The sequence below is a fragment of the Juglans microcarpa x Juglans regia genome, chromosome 8D (assembly GCF_004785595.1).
Source record: "Juglans microcarpa x Juglans regia isolate MS1-56 chromosome 8D, Jm3101_v1.0, whole genome shotgun sequence".
In the NCBI taxonomy this organism is placed as follows: Eukaryota; Viridiplantae; Streptophyta; class Magnoliopsida; order Fagales; family Juglandaceae; genus Juglans; species Juglans microcarpa x Juglans regia.
In genome coordinates, this window is record NC_054608.1 from 5,819,884 (window position 1) to 5,839,750 (window position 19,867).

The 19,867-nt window shown below is 40.1% G+C and overlaps 1 protein-coding gene and 1 pseudogene across 1 annotated transcript; one reads left to right on the forward strand and one right to left on the reverse strand.

Annotated features, from left to right (window-relative positions):
* Window positions 1–7,766: 7,766 nt before the first annotated feature.
* Window positions 7,767–13,166, forward strand: LOC121243748 (annotated as a pseudogene).
* Window positions 13,167–16,703: 3,537 nt separating this feature from the next.
* Window positions 16,704–17,218, reverse strand: LOC121242151. Its single transcript, XM_041140053.1, has one exon. It carries the CDS (start codon window positions 17,216–17,218, stop codon window positions 16,715–16,717), a length of 504 nt encoding a protein of 167 aa, XP_040995987.1. The 3' UTR covers window positions 16,704–16,714.
* Between the last annotated feature and the right edge of the window lie 2,649 nt (window positions 17,219–19,867).

A 19,867-nucleotide genomic window follows, 5' to 3' on the forward strand; every position in this document is an offset into this window, starting at 1 on the left:
TCCAAGTTCACTCTAATTCTAAGACATTTTCCCCAACCTAGTTCTTCCTCATTCACATCGACTACTAGAACCTCTCCTAGAGAGGATCCGATTATTTTCCCACCTACAGTTGTCATAGCAACAAGAGGCAGGCCATATAATTAAATCCAAAAAGGCTCATGAGTAAAAACAACTTCACTAGGAGGGTTACTATTGTCAAAAGGTTGTATACAGATTAGGTGCTTGTCAAGAGACCAAGGTCTTCCCTTTAATACACATTCCATGTCCACTAGTTTCTGAAATCCAACTAGGAATCTGTGATGTCCTACTTCATGGAAAATTATACTTCTTTCAGGATTCCAGACCTTAGTCAAAGTTGCTTTGAAAGCATCTTTGTTGAGATTCTTTTCAATTAAGATGAACAACAACATACATCTATGTGCTTTCAACTTAGCTCGTTTAGTTTCATCTTCAGTAAGAATTCCCTCTTCTTTCTCATTCTTTGTTAGATTGAAATTTCTCCACCGCCTTACCCTTCAAGAGGAAAGGACTCTCACCTTACACCATTGTGTTATTTGTTAGTTGTTTGCACTTCCACCATTATTTTGCTTGTCATTTACTCTATGGTATGTTCTTTATTTGTTAATATTTTTATTATATTTTGTGATTGTCATGATGCTACCTTTATAATATCATTTTCTTCCAAAAAAAAAAAAAATTATCAATGTTTAGGATATTTTTTGTTTGGATTTATTTAATTTTTAGTTTTTTGAAGTAGGACATATAATCAAAATATTTCTCCGTAATGATTTAAATCCTATTGTTGTTGTATATTAATATTTAAAGTAATATACCAGTTATATTGGCTCTAATATCGAATTTCAATTACACAGAAATGAAAAAGACATTTTTATTTTTTTCCTAATTGGACACACGTGCAGTGCACCTTATTAAGTAATGATAAACGAAGAGGTAGAAAAATTCAAACAAATTTGAAACAGGTCATAAATTTACAGAAGTTAAAGTAAACTTAATAAAAACTAAATAGAAGTCATAGATTTATACTTAATTACTAAGTCTAACATAAAATGAAATATCAATTTAATGCAAAATAAATTAACAGTATGAGAAATATATGTTAAAGTATCTTGGTTAAATATTTGTAGAATTCTATCGATGTGAAATGTTGACATCGTAAAAATGGCACAACAGGCCAAAAGGGAAGAATGAGTCATTCTCAGCCCATTAGGGCGACTTGGGCCTCGTTCGGTATTGTTTGGAGCCCCCGATAGTGTTCTGGTTCGGTTGTATGGTGGCGATACGTACGTCCATGGCGGTGAATAGAAAACATAAGTGTAGAGAAATAAAAGAGATGAACACATAGGTTTACGTTGTTTGACATAATGCCTATGTCCATGGGTGTTTGGGGAGGAGAAATCCACTATAATATTCTTGTTTACAGTCCCTCATGGCCTCTCATATCTCACTATATAATTGTGATTCGGCATATAAATCTACTAAAAAGAAAGTCTTCAATGGAGCTTCCTGCGTATCTGGTTTCGAAGGAGAAGTCGAGGAAGGAAAAAATCTCTCTAGAGAAGAAGAACTCAGGGAGAAGAAGAAGAACTGAATAAGGAGAAGAGAGAGCCTCCTGCGGGTCATCTTGCTGAAGGCCTTTTATCCACCCCCTGTTGCGTGTGTCAGTCGGTAATGGTGGAACCGGTCCCTTGCATGTGTCAACCCCCTTTTCCTTGTAATTTCCACTGATCGGCTCAAATCCAAATGCCATTTGCCTGCTGCACCTCCCACCTTGTCCCTCGCTCACATCTTTTGTCCTCCACTCATAACTCATTGTCCCCCCACTCCTAATGTGGCCTGGTGGCTGGGTCTGGTATTGACTACTTTATTTTCCCCCTTCACAGTACCCCAAGATTCATAAAGGCAGGTAAGGACCTTGAGAATCTTTAGAGGTAAAAATATAGCTGACTTAGTCTGCCCAGATACATGGGGAAGTAAATTCCTGAGGCCGGCTCCCGTTCATTTGTTTATCTGGCGCAAACAGTAAATATTTTTGAAATCAAGTTTGAGATATGAGCTCAATTACATAGAGTGCAGGTAGGCAGCTTGTGTGAGTCTAGGGCGGGACATGGGCTCAACCGCGTAGAGTGCGAGCATGTGGCTCGTCTAAGGCGAGTGATGGACTCAACCTCATATGGTGCAAGCGAGGAGCTCGAGTGTGGCAGGAGATCGACTCGACTGTGTATGGTACGAGCACGCAACTCAGATGAGGCAGGAGGCTGGCTCGACCACATATGGGGCGAGCGTAGAGCTCAGATATTTGTTATTATTTGTAAAGTGTATGTTCATTTTATGCCTGTGTTTTGTTGTTAGTGTTGGAGTTTATGTGAAGTAACCCATGCAAAGTGATCAGAGGGCTCGTCGACCCCTTGGGTCCACCTTAGGTGGTTGTCGAGTCGGTTGGCTTGTTCCCAAAGATAACCTACTGGCAATGGTTATGGCTCAAGCGTGACATGCAGCGCAAGTCTAGGGACTCAAATTGTCTTGGACAAGGGGTTGGATGGTCTAGAGACTTGGCTACCCCGCAGCGGGTCTAGAGGCCCAATTTCTTGCGAGTGTAAGAACTCGACTTTGTTGGACGGGGGGTCGGCATCAAGTCTAGAGACTCGGCCTTACCTCGCAGCGAGTCTAGGGACTCGACTTCGTAGTGAGTCTAGGGACTCAGCTTTGTTGAATGGGGGGTCAGTGAATCTAAGGATTCGGCCTTACCCTGCAGGGAGTCTAAGCACCCGACTTCGTGGCGAATCTAGGGACTAAACTTTGATTGGCGAGTTTAGGGACTCGGCCTTACCCCGTAGCTAGTCTAGGGACTCGGCTTTGTTAAATGGGGGGTCGACCAGTCTAGGGACTCAACCTTACCCTCAACGAGTCTAGGGACCCGACTTCTTGCAAGTGTAGGGATTTGGTTTTGTTGGATGAGGGGTCGACGCCAGGTCTAGAGACTTGGCCTTATCCCATAATGAGTCTAGGGATCCAACTTCGTGGCAATCTAGGGACTCGATTTTGTTGAACGGGGGGTCGGCGAATCTAGGGACTCGGCCTTACCCCGCAGTGAGTCTAGGGACCCGACTTCATGACAAGTCTAGGGACTTGGCTTTGTTTAACTGGGGTCAGCACCAAGTCTAGAGACTTGGCATTACCCCGTAGCTAGTCTAGGGACCCGACTTCTTTGAACGGAGGTGCTCTTCCATGCCATATCGCTTCGCCAGAGCGTGGGGCCACATGATCAGTGTTTCTGCACTACAAGAAGTGATTTCATTAGTAGAAATAAATTCACACAAGTTTTTTGAGAGACAAGCCGGTGATTTATTTAGATGAATTTCCTAAGTGATGCGCCCCGTGCCAAGGGGACTTTTTCCTAACGGAGGAAACTTCCCCGAGCTATGCTTTCCCAAACCGTGGAGGTGAATCTCGAGTGGAGAGTTTGAGCGATGTTGAGGGTCTGTCCCAAGGAAGGTTTCCGACCAGTTGACTCTCGTGATGGTGACTCCCTCCCGAGCAGGTGATTCCCGAGTAAAGGAGCACAGTGCAGACCAGGTCTGTCCCGATGAAAGTCGGCGATCGAGCAAGTGCTTCCCGGGCGGAGTAAGTTCTGATGGTGACTCTCGAGCAGTATAAGGGCTGGTCCTCAGTGGGTGGGCTATCAAGCAGGTGCTTCCCGAGCAGAGTAAGTTTTGATGGTGACTCCCGAGTGGAGTAATTTTTTATAGTGGCTCCCAAGTGTAGTTGTTCTTGAGCAGATGAGTCTCGAGCCGAGGGGTTGCGATGGTGACTCCCGAGCAAGTAGAGGTGGAGGTTCCCGAGTTGAGAAGTGGAGGGGGAGGTTCCTGAGCAGTGGAGGTGCAGGGCTGGTTGTCCTCGAGCTGGTGACTCCAAGGTAGGTGGTTCCCGTGTTTGTAAGGTGAGTCAACGCATAGGAGATGAGTCTTGGCAGGTGTGTTCCGAGCGGAGCAATGTTTCCTGAGCAGTGACTTCCTCAAGCTGCGAGTCTTGTGTTACAACCTTCCTGAGCAATGTTTCTAAACAGTGACTTCCCCGAGCTGCAAGTCTTGTGTCACGACCTTCCTGAGCAGTGTTTCCTAAGCAGTGACTTCCCTGAGCTACGAGTCTTGTGTCACGACCTTCTTGAGCAGTGTTTCCTAAGCCATGCTTCCTGAGATGGTTCCCAAGCCGTGCTTCCCAAGCTTAGTAAGTCCTGGGCAGAAGAGGTGCCGAGCAGGTTGCTCCCGAGCAAAGTGAGGGTCTGTCCTGAGCATGGGTTTCCCGATAAGTTAGGGTGTGTTTGCTTTGAGCCTCTTGGTTGCGCCACGGGTCCAAACCCATTTGGTGTGCACCCCTCGCACTAAGTTCATGCATGGCTAATGGCACCGCTAGCTGATCGGGGTGGTCAGTAACCACCCCAAGTTTCCCTTAAAAGCTGGGCGGTCAAGTGGTAACCACCATCAAGTCCACGTAGCTCACGTCCGTGCCGTGAGCCTAAACACACGTTGGTGCAACATGCAGCCAACAACCATGGCCAGTCAACTGGGGTGGTCCAAGACCACCTCATGGGAGGCAGACAGAGCCGACGACACCCTTGGTGGTAGTCGGGGGCCCAGCCATGCCACTGTACACGTGGGGTGCAACGCTTGTGTGCCACTGTGCACTTAAGTGCAAAATGTTTGCCCGCTAGTGTCCGGGCAGTGTGATTTTTGCATGATCGTTCCTTACCGTACACTTACTTTTGCATGTACATTAGAGCAAACTGGTGCAATGGTGAGGAGCTCAGTTCCTCGCCTGGGCGAGAAAAGATTTAGTCGCCCATTTCTGCAGTAACATTTTTTATAAGTGTAAAAGTTAAGTAAATCGAGAATAATCATCTGGTAGGGTGTTACCCGTTCATCCGATGATTTATTCAGTGTGCCGAGAAATCGTTCTTGTCCCACCTTCGACAAAGAAAGGAAATCGTATCCCACAGACGGCACCATTGTTGACATTGTAAAAATCGCACAACATGCTAGAAGGGGAGAGAGTCATTCCAAGCCTACTGGGGCGACTTGGGCCTCGTTCGGTGTTGTTGTTTGGAGCCCCCGATAGTGTTCTGGTGCGGTTGTACGGTGACAATGCGTACATCCATGGCGGTGAATGGAAAACATAAGTGTAGATAAATAAAAGTGATGAACACATGAGTTTACGTGGTTCAGCATAATGTCTACGTCCACGGGCGTTTGGGGATGAGAAATTCACTATAATATTCTTGTTTACAATATCTTATAGTTTCTCATATCTCGTTATACAATTGTGATCCAGTGTATAAATCTACTGAAAATAAAGCCTTAACTGGAGCTCCCTACATATCTGGTTTCGAAGGAGAAGCCGAAGGAGGAAAAACTCTCTCTAGAGAAGAACTTTGGAAGGAGAAGAAGAAGAACCAAAGAAGGAGAAGAAAGAGCCTCCTGCGGGTCATCTGGCTGAAGGCCTTTTACCGCTACATGTGTTAGTCCCTTTTCCTTATAATTTCTTTTGACCGGGTCTAACCCACATGTCATCTGCCTGCTGCACCTCCCACCTTGTCCCCCCCCCCCCCTCCCCTCCCCTCACATCTTTTGCCCGCCCAGCCCCCCCCCTCCCCCCTCCCTACCTAACGTGGTTTGGTGGCTGGGCCCAATAATGACTTCTTTATTTTTCCCCGTCACATGAAAGAAATGGTTTTGCTTCAATGACCTTTTTTTTTTTTTTTTTTTTTACTTGAAACAATTTTATTAACTCATTTTTAACAATAATAGGAAACATCAATTACAAATAAATAAATATGAGAGACATGTATTCTATCGATATGTTATTATTACAATCATCAAGAATATATTTGAATAAAACTATACAATTTTGCAATTTATATAAAATTATGTTAGATTTGTTATTTGTATTTAAATAATACAGATAAATGTATACAGAATAATGTGTGACGTAAAGATTCTATATATAATTTTTCTATTCTGTAATTTACCTCATATATGTCTGATTAAAAAAGAAAAAAAAAACATAACTGATTTAAATTAGATAAAACTCTAAAATCAATGGATGCATTTACTGTAAGGAAAGCACTATGCCTATAGAAGATTTCTACCGAAATTCTCTAGCGAAATTTTTTTTAACTAATGATTAAATAAGTATTTTTAAATGAATATGTGATTTTTTTATTTTTAAAAAATATCTAAATAATTTAAAAAAATGGTGAAAGAAAAAGTAAAAAACCTAAAAAAAAAAAGGAGTCCCTCTAATCGATAACAACTTTTCATTCATGACAAGTGTACTCTTTATCCAGGCCCCATAAATCGACATATGTCAAACGGCATCATAAACGACACAGCATATCTCTCTCCCAAAACACAACACGGCATGTAATTAAGTGTCAAGTCGTATTAACAGAGAATATTCGTATCGTGTAAAGATATATATATATATATATTATATTATATAGATCAATTTTAATCTGATTTATTAAGTTTATTATATAAAAATTTCAAATCTTAATATGATCCATTAACATAACGGGTTGTGTCTATCCGTCTTGATCCGTTTATATAAATTGATTGAATAGATTTAAAATTAATTTATTTGATCTAGTTAAATTTAGCATAATTTTATATAAATATTAAAATCACAATATCTATAAAAAATGTAAAACTAACTATAAGTTCAAAATTACAATTTCAACGATTTTATTTTTAGGTATAATTATAACTTTAACTTTTTTAACGGATCATAACAGATTATAATAGATCAAAACGGATTGACCCATTATCAACTCGTTAAACAATCGTGTCTTAACATGTTAGCTTATTTTGACTCAAATCCGTTAAAGTTAAATTTTAATCCATTTTTATCGTATCGTATTTATGTTAAATTAACTAATTGTGTCATATATTACCATCTCTACGTGTATCAGTTTCTGTCACAAAAAGCAGGGGCAAAGTAGCAAACAAAGTATTGGACGCATAAAGTATGGGACAAAAAGGTACACAAACAAAATAGAGGGATAAAATCGTAAATGTAATATAAAAAAGCAAGGATAAAAAAGAAAAACTACTAAATAGAAGAGTAAAAGTGGGAAAAAAAGACTAAAATTTGCCTTTTACATTCACGCTTTTAATATGGAATAGATATATGAAAATTATATTCGTAAATCTTATACATTACACGTCACTTTTTTATTATTTTTTTATTTTTTTTCTTATTAAATGTGTAGTATATAGATAATAAGTAAAAGAATTTAATTATTTAAAAAAAATAAAACTAAAAAAAAAAAGTAATGTGTGTGACTTATGAATAATAAAGCTCATTTATCATTTCTATGTATTACATACCACATTTATTTATTTATTTATTTATTTATTTTTCTTATCAAATATGTAGTATATAGGTTATTAGTAAAAAAATCTAATTATTTTAAGAAGAATAAAATAAAATAAAAATTTTAAAAAAAATATGATATATAGTGTATGAGAATGATTAATAACAAAAGCTTATATAAATATATATATTTAACCTCGCAGAAAGCCAAAATTATGTCATGGCTGGGGTCATCTTTGAGATCGGATTTTCTGCTTTTTGTTCCATATATGTACAAGGTAGAGCAGAGTGCTCCTGCATAATTAACCACTACAAAAGAAAGCTTAGGAATTTGGATTGAAGGTTGACTGGGAGTAGCAGGACTCTTTCCTTCCAACCCCACTCTCTTCTTACTTCAATTTTCATCCTTCTGTTTCATCCTCTCCCATATTCTCATAATCATGATCACCTGGCTGTGGGCTAGAGCTGTTGGTGCCACTGTTTTTGATACCGTTCCGTACCGGCCAGTTGGCCGGTATCGAAAATATGCTATTCCGTACCGGTTTAAAAACCGAGTGTATCGGCCGGTACCGGCCGGTATTTTATGTTTCGGCCGAAACAGAAATTTCGGCCGGTACATATTTCGGCCGGGTCAGTCGAGTTTAAGGCTGATGGCATTTTCAAAATTATGGCAAATAGTTAGGGGCAAAGTTGGAATTTCACCTCAAAATTAAAACCTAACACCTCATTTCTCTTCTCTTCTTTCACTTTCAGCCTTCTTCAGTTCTTCCTTCAATTTCATCACACGCAGCCGAGTCCCAAAGGGCCAAACAGCGTAGCGCGGCAGCGCCAGCCCAGCAGCCGAGTCCCAAACCGCAGACGGCCAGCCAGCTGCCAGCGTCCACCGCACTCCGTCTCGTCGCACCGCACGTCGCCGACCACCGCCCTCATCTCGGTATTTTACTATTTTTTTTGTTTATTACTTAGTTTGATTTTTTTTTGTTACTTTTTTTATAAATAAATCATAATTGTATTTTTATAGATGTTTTAGATTATATGTTTGTAGATGTTTTAGATTATATTGTTATAGTGTTTATTTTTATAGATGTTTTATATTATATTTTTATAGATGTTTGTTTATATTTTTATAGATTATGTTTTTGTAGATGTTTGTTTATATTTTTATAGATTATATTTTTGTAGATGTTTTAGATTATATTGTTATAGTATTTGTTTTTATAGATGTTTTAGATTATATTTTTATAGATGTTTTATAGATGTTTATTTATATTTTTATAGATTATGTTTTTATAGATGTTTATTTATATTTTTATAGATTATATTTTTGTAGATGTTTTAGATTATATTGTTATAGTGTTTGTTTGTATTTTTATAAATGTTTTAGATTATATTTTTATAGATGTTTGATAGATGTTTGTTTATATTTTTATAGATTATATTTTGATAGATTATATTTTTATAGATGTTTGTTTATATATTTTATAGATGTTTGTTTATAGTTTAGATTTGATTGAGTTTCTTCTTAATGGCTTACTTATAAGTGTTAATGTTTTATACTTTAATAGTTATAAATGTCTAGTTGTCAATCAACCGGTAGTATGACTTCAAGTTCAACTCCAGCACTTGCTCCTGTAAGATCAGAAGATGCAGCTTGGGCCCATGCACGTGCAGTGCCAGGGGCAAGAAATAATACCGAATGTTTATATTGTAATAAAGTAATTAGAGGTGGCGGAATCACTCGGTTGAAGTATCATCTAGCTGGGATTCCAGGCGATGTAGAAGCATGTAAAAAGGTCACTGAAGATGTAAAATGGCAAATGAATGAGTTGCTTAATGAAATGAAAAAAAGTAAAGAGAAGAAAAGAAAAATAAGTTCAGAGATTGGAGGCGATATAGATTTAACATCTGATGATATTGATGATGGTAATAGTATAGAGGAACAGTCTCAGCTTTCAAAAGGTAAGGGGAAGTCGAAAGAATCTGGAACTGGAAAGTCAGTGGGTGGATTGAGTAGATTTTTTGCTCCAAGAACAACTCCTGGGGCCCAACCTTCAATTAAGAGTTCTATGTCTTCAAATGAGATGATTGTAAAAGCAAAGATGGTTGTAGCACGTTGGTGGTATGATGCTAATCTGCCTTTCAATGCAGCTCAATCCAAGTTTTATCAACCAGCTATCGATGCCATGACTGCCATCGGGTCAGGATTCAAAGGCCCATCTTTATATGAGTTGAGAGGAAATTTGTTAAAGATGGCTGTAGATGAGGTTCAAGATTATTTGCAACAAATTAAGAAGGTTTGGAATGAGACCGGTTGTTCACTAATGGCAGATGGTTGGACAAACCAGAAGCAACAATCAATAATCAACTTTCTAGTTTATTGTCCGAAAGGTACAATGTTTTTGAAGTCTGTTGATACATCTGGCCTTCGAAAAGATGCTGAAACATTGTTTAATATCTTTGATGAGGTTGTTCAAGAAATTGGAGTTGAGAATCTTGTGCAGTTCATAACGGACAATGATGCAAGTTATAAAGCTGCAGGAAAAAAGTTACAGCAGAAGTATGGCTCTTTCTACTGGTCCCCATGTGCAGCTCATTGCATAGATTTAATGTTGGAGAATTTTTCTGATTCAAGATGTTTTCCCCTTATTGATGATGCTATAAAAAAGGCAAAAAAGATAACAAAGTTTATCTATAACCATAGTTGGGTTTTGGCATTGATGAGAAAAGACTTTACCAAAGGTCATGATTTGTGTCGTCCTACAATTACAAGATTTGCGACAAATTTTTTAAGTATCCAATGTTTGCTATTGTTTAAGAAAGAACTCAGACAAATGTTTACTTGTGATAAATGGATTGCATCAAGTCATTCTAAGAGTAACATAGGGAAGGAGATAGCTGAGATCGTTTTAGAAGATAAAGAGTTTTGGGCTCAATGTCAATTTATTGTCAGAGTTAGTGAGCCTTTGGTTCGTGTTCTACGACTTGTTGACGGGGATGAGAAACCTACAATGGGATACTTGTATGATGCAATGGAAAGAGCCAAAGAGAACATAAAAGCAAGATGCAATAATAAAGTTAGTTTATTTAGTCCATTCACCAGGATCATTGATTCAAGATGGGATAGGCAGCTTCACAGTCCATTACATGCGGCGGGTTGTTTTCTTAATCCTGGAATTTACTATAGCCCCAATTTTAAAAATAAAAATGATGTTGTAAGAGGCTTCAACAGTTGTGTTATGAAGATGTAACTTGATCCCGATAATCAAGATAAGATCATTGCAGAACTTGACTTGTATAAGAATGCAATAGGTGAGTTTGGACATTCTTTAGCAATCCGCCAGCGTGATAAGATTAATCCAGGTATTATCATTTATCAATATCATTTGTTAAATAATGTGACTTTGTACTTTAAATTTTATCTTATTTTATTTTTACTGATTAATAATTTATAATTGCATTATTGTTATAGTTGCATGGTGGACCCAATTTGGTTGCGAGGTTCCAACGCTTCAAAGGTTTGCTGTTCGAGTGCTAAGTCAATGTTGTAGTGCAACTGGATGTGAGAGAAACTGGAGCACATTTGATGTTATTCATTCAAAGAAGAGAAATAGATTAGTGCATAAACGTTTGAATGACTTAGTATTTGTTCGTTATAACTTGAAGCTGAGAGAGAGGTAAATTTTTTTAATACTAATGTTTTCACTCTTGAAAAATATATAATATTTTCACTTATGTTTGATTTTATTTTTACAGGAGCATAAAAAAGGGAAGAGATGCTTTAAATCCAATCAATCTTGAAAACATTGATTTGATGGAAGAATGGGTGGGTGAAGAATCTGAGCTTCTTGATGGAGAAGATTTGGATTGGGCAAATATTGAGGAGCCATTAGCCTCACTAAATGAGGAAGACAATGATAATGTTTGTATTGATGTTGATGACAGTGATGACGTTGATGAAAATATTTTGATTAACATGTCGAATCTTGATCCTTATTGTCTTTTTGATGAGGATGAGTATCTTTGATGACGTGGTGACGTTAATGACTTTATCATGATAATGTTGATGTTTATAACTTTATGTTAGTTGTAACTTAAAACTTAAGACTTGTATTGAGAAGTATTGAGTTTATGACTTATTCTGTTGTTATTTTAGAATACAGTTAATGCTTGTATATATATAATTTATTCAAGTATAAATTATTCCGAAACGGTATACAAAACGGTACCGGTACCGAAACGGTATCGGGACCGAAATATTATCCCGAAACGGTACACGAAACGGTACCGGTACCGAAATATTTCGTTCCAATGCCTTGACCGGTACGACTTTCGGTACGGTATTCAAAACTTTGGTTGGTGCTACAAAGGCAAAAACTTTTTTTTATTCCCCAATGCTTAAATTCTCAATATAATACACCCACTTGCTATTTCTTTGCAAATTAACTCAGCTTTATTATTTTTTGAAGAAGATAAACGATGCCAAAGAAGCAGTACTACCGCCAGGAAGCTACCAAAGTGTGGGCCTGGCTATCGGCGTGACTGGAATCGAGGGCAACAGGCTCGCCGAAATCCTCCCTCTTCCTGACACTCCGGGAGGCCCGTGGAAGGTCTATGGCGTGGCGCGTCGTCCTCGTCCCAAGTGGAATGCGAAGCATCCAGTCCATTACATTCAGTGCCACGTCTCGAACTCAGAGGAAACCGAAGCTAAGCTTTCCCAATTAGCAGATGTCACCCACATCTTCTACGTCGCTTGGGCTAACCGACAAACCGAGGCCGAAAACTGCGAGGTCAACAGCGCTATGTTCCGCAACGTGCTCCGTGCTCTGATTTCGAACACTCCGAAACTCCGGCACATCTGCCTCCAGACGGGCACCAAACACTACGTCGGACCCTTCGAGGCGTTTGGCAAGATCCAACCCCACGAGCCACCTTTCACGGAGGACTTGCCCCGACTGAACGTGCCGAATTTTTGAAGAGGCGAAGAAGAAGGAAGGCTTGACTTGGTCCATCCACCGACCCATCACTATATTCGGATTTTCCCCATATAGCATGATGAACATAATAGGCACGCTTTGTGTATATGCAGCAATATGGAAGCACGAGGGGCTTCCTTTGAAGTTCCCTGGAAACAAAGCGAGCTGGGAAGGGTACTCAGTGGCTTCAGATGCTGATCTTATTGCAGAGCAGCATATATGGGCAACAGTAGACCCGAATGCAAGGAACGAAGCGTTTAACTGCAACAACGGGGCCGTGTTCAAGTGGAAGCATCTTTGGAAGGTGTTGGCGGAGAGATTTGGGATTGAGAAGTATGGATTTGAGGAGGGTGAGAAAGTTAGTTTGGTGGAGATGATGAAGGACAAGGCACCAGTGTGGGAGGAGATTGTGAGGAAGAATCATCTGCAGCCCACGAAGTTGGAGGAGGTTGGGGTGTGGTGGTTTGCAGACTTGATGCTGTGTGTGGCTGGTGCGTTGGACAATATGAATAAGAGCAAGGAGCATGGGTTCTTGGGTTTCAGGAACTCCAAGACTTCTTTAATCACTTGGGTTGATAAGATGAAAGTACACAATATTGTACCTTGAAGGTTGTGACTTGTGAATGTCTTTGGACACGCCGTTAGTCCTTTTTATTTTATGTTTTTTTTTTTTTTTTCTGTTTTGGTGACCACTTCCACGCACAAAAGATCGTTTTTGTTTTAAAATAGGTAAGAGAGTGTTGTGGTTGTACGTTGGGCTTATAAATAAGAGCATGCAAACAAAGCTTATGTTTGGTTTGGCATCCGCCCGATAAGTATTTTCGATGAGAAAAAAATGTACTTTGATTCGGTTTGGAGTTGGACTAGAGCAAGGATAGAAGCTTTTAGAACAAGGGCGAATTCAATAAAATACATCATTTTTATATTCTATAAAAAAATCTATAAAAAGAGTCTTTAAAGGGTAAATTTTAAAATATATAATTTTTCTCTTTTCTTTGGATTTCTCCTCAACCAGCTTTACTCACTTTTTCTCCTCCTCTTTCTTTTGGCAATGGAAGACTTTGTTGGTTTGCTCTTCTAATATAAAATCTGAATTCTCTCTAAGCGGAAAGTTGTGTTTAAACCTCGCTCTCTCTAAATTCACAAAAAGAAGACCGTATGAGTGGGGGGAGGAGCTCATTGCTCTTTCCTTCCCTCCCCCTTCCTTCTCTCTGGCTCAGAAGTCATGGATATAATAATCTCGTGTGTTTTTTCTCTTTCGGAATAAGAAATAGCTTGTTTATCGCCTTTTAGCCACCTTCGAACTACACACGCTACACCATCAGATTGCCGATTTACAAGGAGCAAAATGTGATGAAAAACAGTGAGGGAGTGTGTCTCATGCGCCATCCAAAGTGGCAAGTGGGCCTAAAGTGCCATTCGTTGCTAAAGCTCCAACCGCCACATGCGCAGCTCCATCAGATGTTTAGACCTTAAATCTTTAAGATATGACCATCTACACCCCTCCATTATAGGAGTATAGATCTACATACTCTACAAACGCTTGCAAACATGTGACCGAATTGTTCCTCCATTCCCACCTATCTTGCAATTTTTCCTAAAGTCCAGAGTCGACGCACTCTCTTATCCAAGTCTACCAAATAAGAGGCAAAAGCCATCTCCAATTGCAACAATCAACCAAGAATTTGTGCAACCCTATCTACGACAATCTCTCACGGCTACCCTAGAAACCTTAGGCTGGCCTTTCAAGGACTGCCTACAAGTTGATCTGTAACGCCCCAAATCCGGGTGACTTGGAGAATTTCTACTTGTCACTCATAAACATATCTCCCAACACATCCAAAGAATAAACTCCAAAAAAAACTTCATAAATGAAATTAATCTCAAATCTTCTCAATAATCTCATTACAAACTCCACACAATCTTTAATGCAATAATAATAAATCAAAGGGGTCCATAACCTCCCGATAGTCATAACAAACCAACTAAATCTTTCATAAATCTTACTAAACTCAAGACATAAATAAAACTCAAAGATATTAAAACTAAGAACACCAGAAGTCCTTCTTCTACCAACATCTCCTCAGCTTAGACACAAACAGCATTCTAATCCAGGTCCTCATTTGGACTCACCACATCATCTGAAAAATATTATAATGATAGGGAGTGAGTTATCAATAACTCAGTAAGCAGAAATCATATGCTAGCGTGCAAACATGAGCATTTATCAAGGAGAGTATGCAGAACAAAATAATTTTTCCTGAGTTATCATGCAGAACAGAACATATTTTCAAAATAACAGAGCGATGGTTTTAAAACAAGTAAAACCCATGGTACTTTGGCATAACATAAACTGAGTATCATTGTCAAATCAAAACAGAGCATCAAACAGAGCAGAGACCATGTTTCACCCCCGTGGTAGGGTTGTGCTAACCCCGGTGGCCAAACCAGGCAGAGACAGAGGTGAAATATTTCCTTTATTCTTCTCGGAGCCCCAAGTGTGCACACAGGAAAGACCACAATAAAACCACTTTGTTCCCAAAGTGGGTGCACTCAGAGACAGAGAAGTTGGTACCAACCCAAACAGAGCAGAGTATAACAGAGCAGAGCAGAGCAAAGCAGAGACAGAGTCAGATACGAAAACCAGTACACCATGCCAAAGGTTTTCAAATGCTATATCAAAATAATACAGAGTACCAAAACAGAATCAGACAGTTTACCCACACTGAACACAAAAGTCAGAACATCTTTTTAAATAAATGCACAACTTTTCATATTCTCAATATCGCTCATTTTTCAGATTTCAGAAACCACATGACAGAATTTAGCCCATGTCTACACAATGCATGCCAGAACATATTTTTCCTTTTTCGTACAGATTTCATGAGTATGCAGATGAGTGACCGAGGTTGATCTTTATTTTCACAAGTTCCTAACACAACACAAAATATGCAAAGTTTTCAGAAAATCAACCTCAGTCTTATTAACTTGTATAAAACCTAGCATAGGAACCCCGCTTACCTGACTCCTGCAATGTATTATCTATGACTTGGATACGGTCTCTATCCGTCTCGCCACCTATTCATAAGATAATATAAACTAAATATTAAAGTCCAACAATACACAATTGGTCTTAAACATCTCAAGACTCAAACTCTAGACCATAATTCAACGAGTTTAATCAAACTTAACTAGCCAAATAACAATCCGGACAGCCCACCATTCGACCCAAAATATTCTATACTAAACTCAGTATGTTGGTTATAAGTGGAGACTGATTTGGAACTAAAAAAAATATTTGCTAAAAGTTGGCTTGACAGTTGGCTCGAGCCAAGTTCGCTCGACATACCGCTCGAGCGAAGGCAAGTCAGAGAGGTTCGCTCGACACTCCGCTCGAGCTAATGCAAGACAGAGAGGTTCGCTCGAGTCTCGCTCGACACTCCGCTCGAGCGAATGCAAGTCAGAGAGGTTCGCTCGAGTCTCGCTCGACACTCCGCTCAAGCCAATGCTCATTTGGCTGTTCGCTCGAATCGCGCTCGACAGTCTGCTCGAGCGAAGTACGCAGATTTTGCCAACATAACCAGTTTACACTACACAAAGCACTCTTATTTCCATTCCCAACTCCATAACATAAAGTATAAACTAACACTTCCAAATATTTTCTCAACCACCAGTCCAACAATTCCACTACAATGAAACTTCAAATAATCCAAACCTAGGACAAAACACCAACCCGAAATACTCACCACGTAACAACCAGAAAAACTTACAAAAAACTACTCAAACTCACAGCCAAAACAGATACTGCATCAAAAAGAAGATAAACCAAACCCAAAACTAAGAAGCAGAAATCGCACGGTTACAGAAGGAGAAACCGATACTTGGATGAGAAAGAAACCCTTACCAGTCGAAAATGGAGGGGATGCGAATTGATGCCCGTGAGTTATCGACGGAAACCAAAATGCAAAAATGGAGGAAAAAACAGAGTGTAGCAGACGGCAACACTCGGGAAACCAGAAGCAACGCAGCAACAGAAATCCACGTGAGGAGGTCTAGGGCATGGGATTCGGAAACTCAAACTAATGCCAACAACAAGAAATAAAGATGAAACCGAAAAGAAAAGAGAGACGTGCGCGAGAGAGATGCGGGAGAAACTAAAACTGAAACAGAAAAATGCGGAAAGAAACGGAAGTTGAAGAAGAAAACACTCACCTCAAAAACGACGTCGTTCAGGATTCTCACTAAACACGAAAATGGCTGGGCCATTTTCATGCACTGATCCGGGCCACTTTGATGAAGAGGCAGGGCCTTACATCCTCCTCCCCTTACAAGAATTCCGTCCTCGGAATTCGTTACAAGCTATAATAATTTATTTCGAACAAGTGAGGATACTTTACTCGCATCTCTTCCTCGAATTCCCAAGATGCTTCATTGATAGCATGATTATTCCACAATACTTTAACCAAAGAAATAGTTCGATTCCGCAACACTTGCTCTTTCCTGTCCAGAATCCGCAATGGTTCCTCGGTGTAGGTCATGTCCTCTTGAATCTGCAAGGGTTCATGATCTATGATGTGAGTGGGGTCATGGATATACTTTCTCAACATGGACACATGGAACACATTATGCACTCCCGAGAACGCCGGTGGTAGAGCCACCCTGTACGCCACCGGTCCAAACCGATCAAGAATCTCAAACGGCCCAATGTATCTAGGACTCAACTTACCTTTCTTTCCGAATCTCATAACTCCTTTCATTGGTGAAATTCTCAAGAAAACCTTATCTCCCATCGCAAATTCTAACTGACGGCGGCGTTTATCTGCATAGCTCTTCTGTCGACTTTGAGCTGCTTTCATTCTAGCCCAAATGATATCTATCTTTTCGGTGGTCTGCTGAATAATCTCTGGCCCTAGAAGTTTCCTTTCACCTACTTCATCCCAATACAATGGAGACCTACATCTCCTGCCATACAAAACCTCGTAAGGTGCCATCCCAATGCTAGCCTGGAAGCTATTATTATATGCAAACTCAACCAATGGTAAATGTTGCATCCAAGATCCCTTGAAATCCATCAAGCATGCCCTCAACATGTCTTCTAAAATCTGAATAGTTCTTTCTGACTGTCCATCTGTCTGAGGATGAAAAGCGGTACTGAAACTTAGCTGAGTACCCATTGCCTCCTGTAAGCTTTGCCAGAACTTCGAGGTAAAGCGAGGATCTCTATCCGACACAATGGATACCGGTACTCCATGCAACCTCACTATCTCCCGCACATACAGTTCAACTAGTTTCTCTAGTTTATAAGAAACTTTAATGGGCACAAAACGAGCGGTCTTCGTAAGCGATCCACGATCACCCATATAGCATCTTGCCCGCTTACAGTCCTTGGTAGACCTGTCACAAAATCCATGGAGATATGTTCCCATTTCCACTCTGGAATCTGAAGTGGCTGTAATAATCCTGCAGGTCTCTGATGTTCCGCCTTCACTTGTTGGCAAGTCAGGCATTGTTCTACGAATTTAGCAATTTCCCTTTTCATGCCATTCCACCAAAAGGACTCTCTCAATCCCGATACATCTTGGTACTCCCTGGGTGAACAGTATACAAAGAACGGTGTGCCTCTTCAAGAATCAACCTTTTTAGTTCATCATCAGCAGGTATGCATACTCTACTCCTAAACCTCAAAACTCCATCCTTGGAAATACAAAAATCAGGTTTGTCCCCGTTTTCGATCTCTTCCCTTAGCTTCACCAACTCTGAGTCCACTTTCTGAGCATCTTTGATTCTATCTATCAAAGCAGGTTGAACCACTAAACTGGCCATGACAGCACTTGTATCACTAGAAAAGACTTCAATACCGGCTCTTTCTAAATCCATTAGCAACCTATGCTGAGTGGTAATAGCTGCAATTGTCGGTCCCACTGACTTCCTACTTAGAGCGTCGGCTACAACATTAGCTTTGCCTGGGTGATAATTCATGGTACAATCATAATCCTTGATCAACTCAAGCCACCTCCTTTGTCTCATGTTTAATTCTTTTTAGGTAAAGAAATACTTCAAACTCTTGTGATCCGTAAAAATTTCGCACTTTTCTCCATACAAGTAATGTCTCCAAAGCTTAAGTGCAAAAATGACTGCCGCGAGTTCCAGATCATGGGTGGGATAATTCTGCTCATACACTTTCAGTTGGCGTGAGGCATAAGCTATAACCTTCCCATGTTGCATCAGTACACACCCCAAACCAAGCCTAGAAGCATCGCTATAGACAACAAATCCGCCTCTAGCTGTGGGAACTGTTAACACCGGGGCTGACACTAATCTCTGTTTCAACTCTTGGAAGCTTTCTTCACACTTTGCTGTCCATTCAAACCTATTATTTTTCCTGGTGAGTGCAGTGAGAGGAACTGCTATCTTGGAAAACCCATCAATGAATCGACGGTAATACCCCGCCAATCCCAAAAAGCTTCTAACCTCAAGAACATTCCTCGGTGCCGACCAATTAACCACGGCTTCCACTTTTCCTGGGTCCACTGAAATACCATCCTTCGAAACTACATGCCCCAGAAACGTGATTGAATCAAGCCAAAATTCACACTTCTTCAACTTAGCAAACAGCTGCTTGTTTCTGAGTGTCCCAAGTACCAACTTCAAATGTTCTTCATGCTCGGTCTCGCTTTTGGAGTATATCAGTATATCATCAATAAAGACAACCACAAACTTATCCAAAAACTCATGGAACACCCTGTTCATCAAGTCCATAAATACGGCTGGGGCGTTAGTCAGGCCGAAAGGCATGACCAAAAACTCATAATGGCCATAACGGGTTCTGAACGCCGTCTTAGCCACGTCTTCAGCTCTGATCTTCAACTGGTGGTAACCTGATCGAAGATCAATCTTCGAAAATACTTGAGCACCCTGAAGCTGATCAAACAAATCCTCTATACGGGGTAGCGGGTACTTATTCTTTATGGTCACCCGATTAAGTTCCCTATAATCGATACACATTCTCATCGATCCATCCTTCTTCTTCACAAAAAGAATTGGAGCTCCCCAAGGTGAAACACTGGGCCTGATGAAACCCTTATCTAACAAATCTTGCAACTGCTCTTTGAGTTCCGCTAATTCAGATGGCGCCATGCGATAAGGTGCTTTCGAAAGGGGTGCCGTGCCTGGAACTAACTCAATAGCAAACTCTACCTCCCGCTCGGGTGGAAGTCCCGATAAATCTTCAGGGAAGACCTCTGGATAATCTCTCACAACAGGTATTTGTTCCAACATCACTTCCCCCTTTGGCGCTTCTACCACACAGGCTAGGAATCCCTAACAACCTTCATGCAACAGTTTTCCAATCTGAATGGCAGAAATGATGGGTGGAGTCAACCTCACTTTTGACCCTGTGAACCGAAATTCACCTTCATTAGGGGGTCTGAATACCACTTCCTTTTTAGCACAATCAATACTGGCGTGATAGGAAGCCAGCCAATCCATACCCAAAATTACATCAA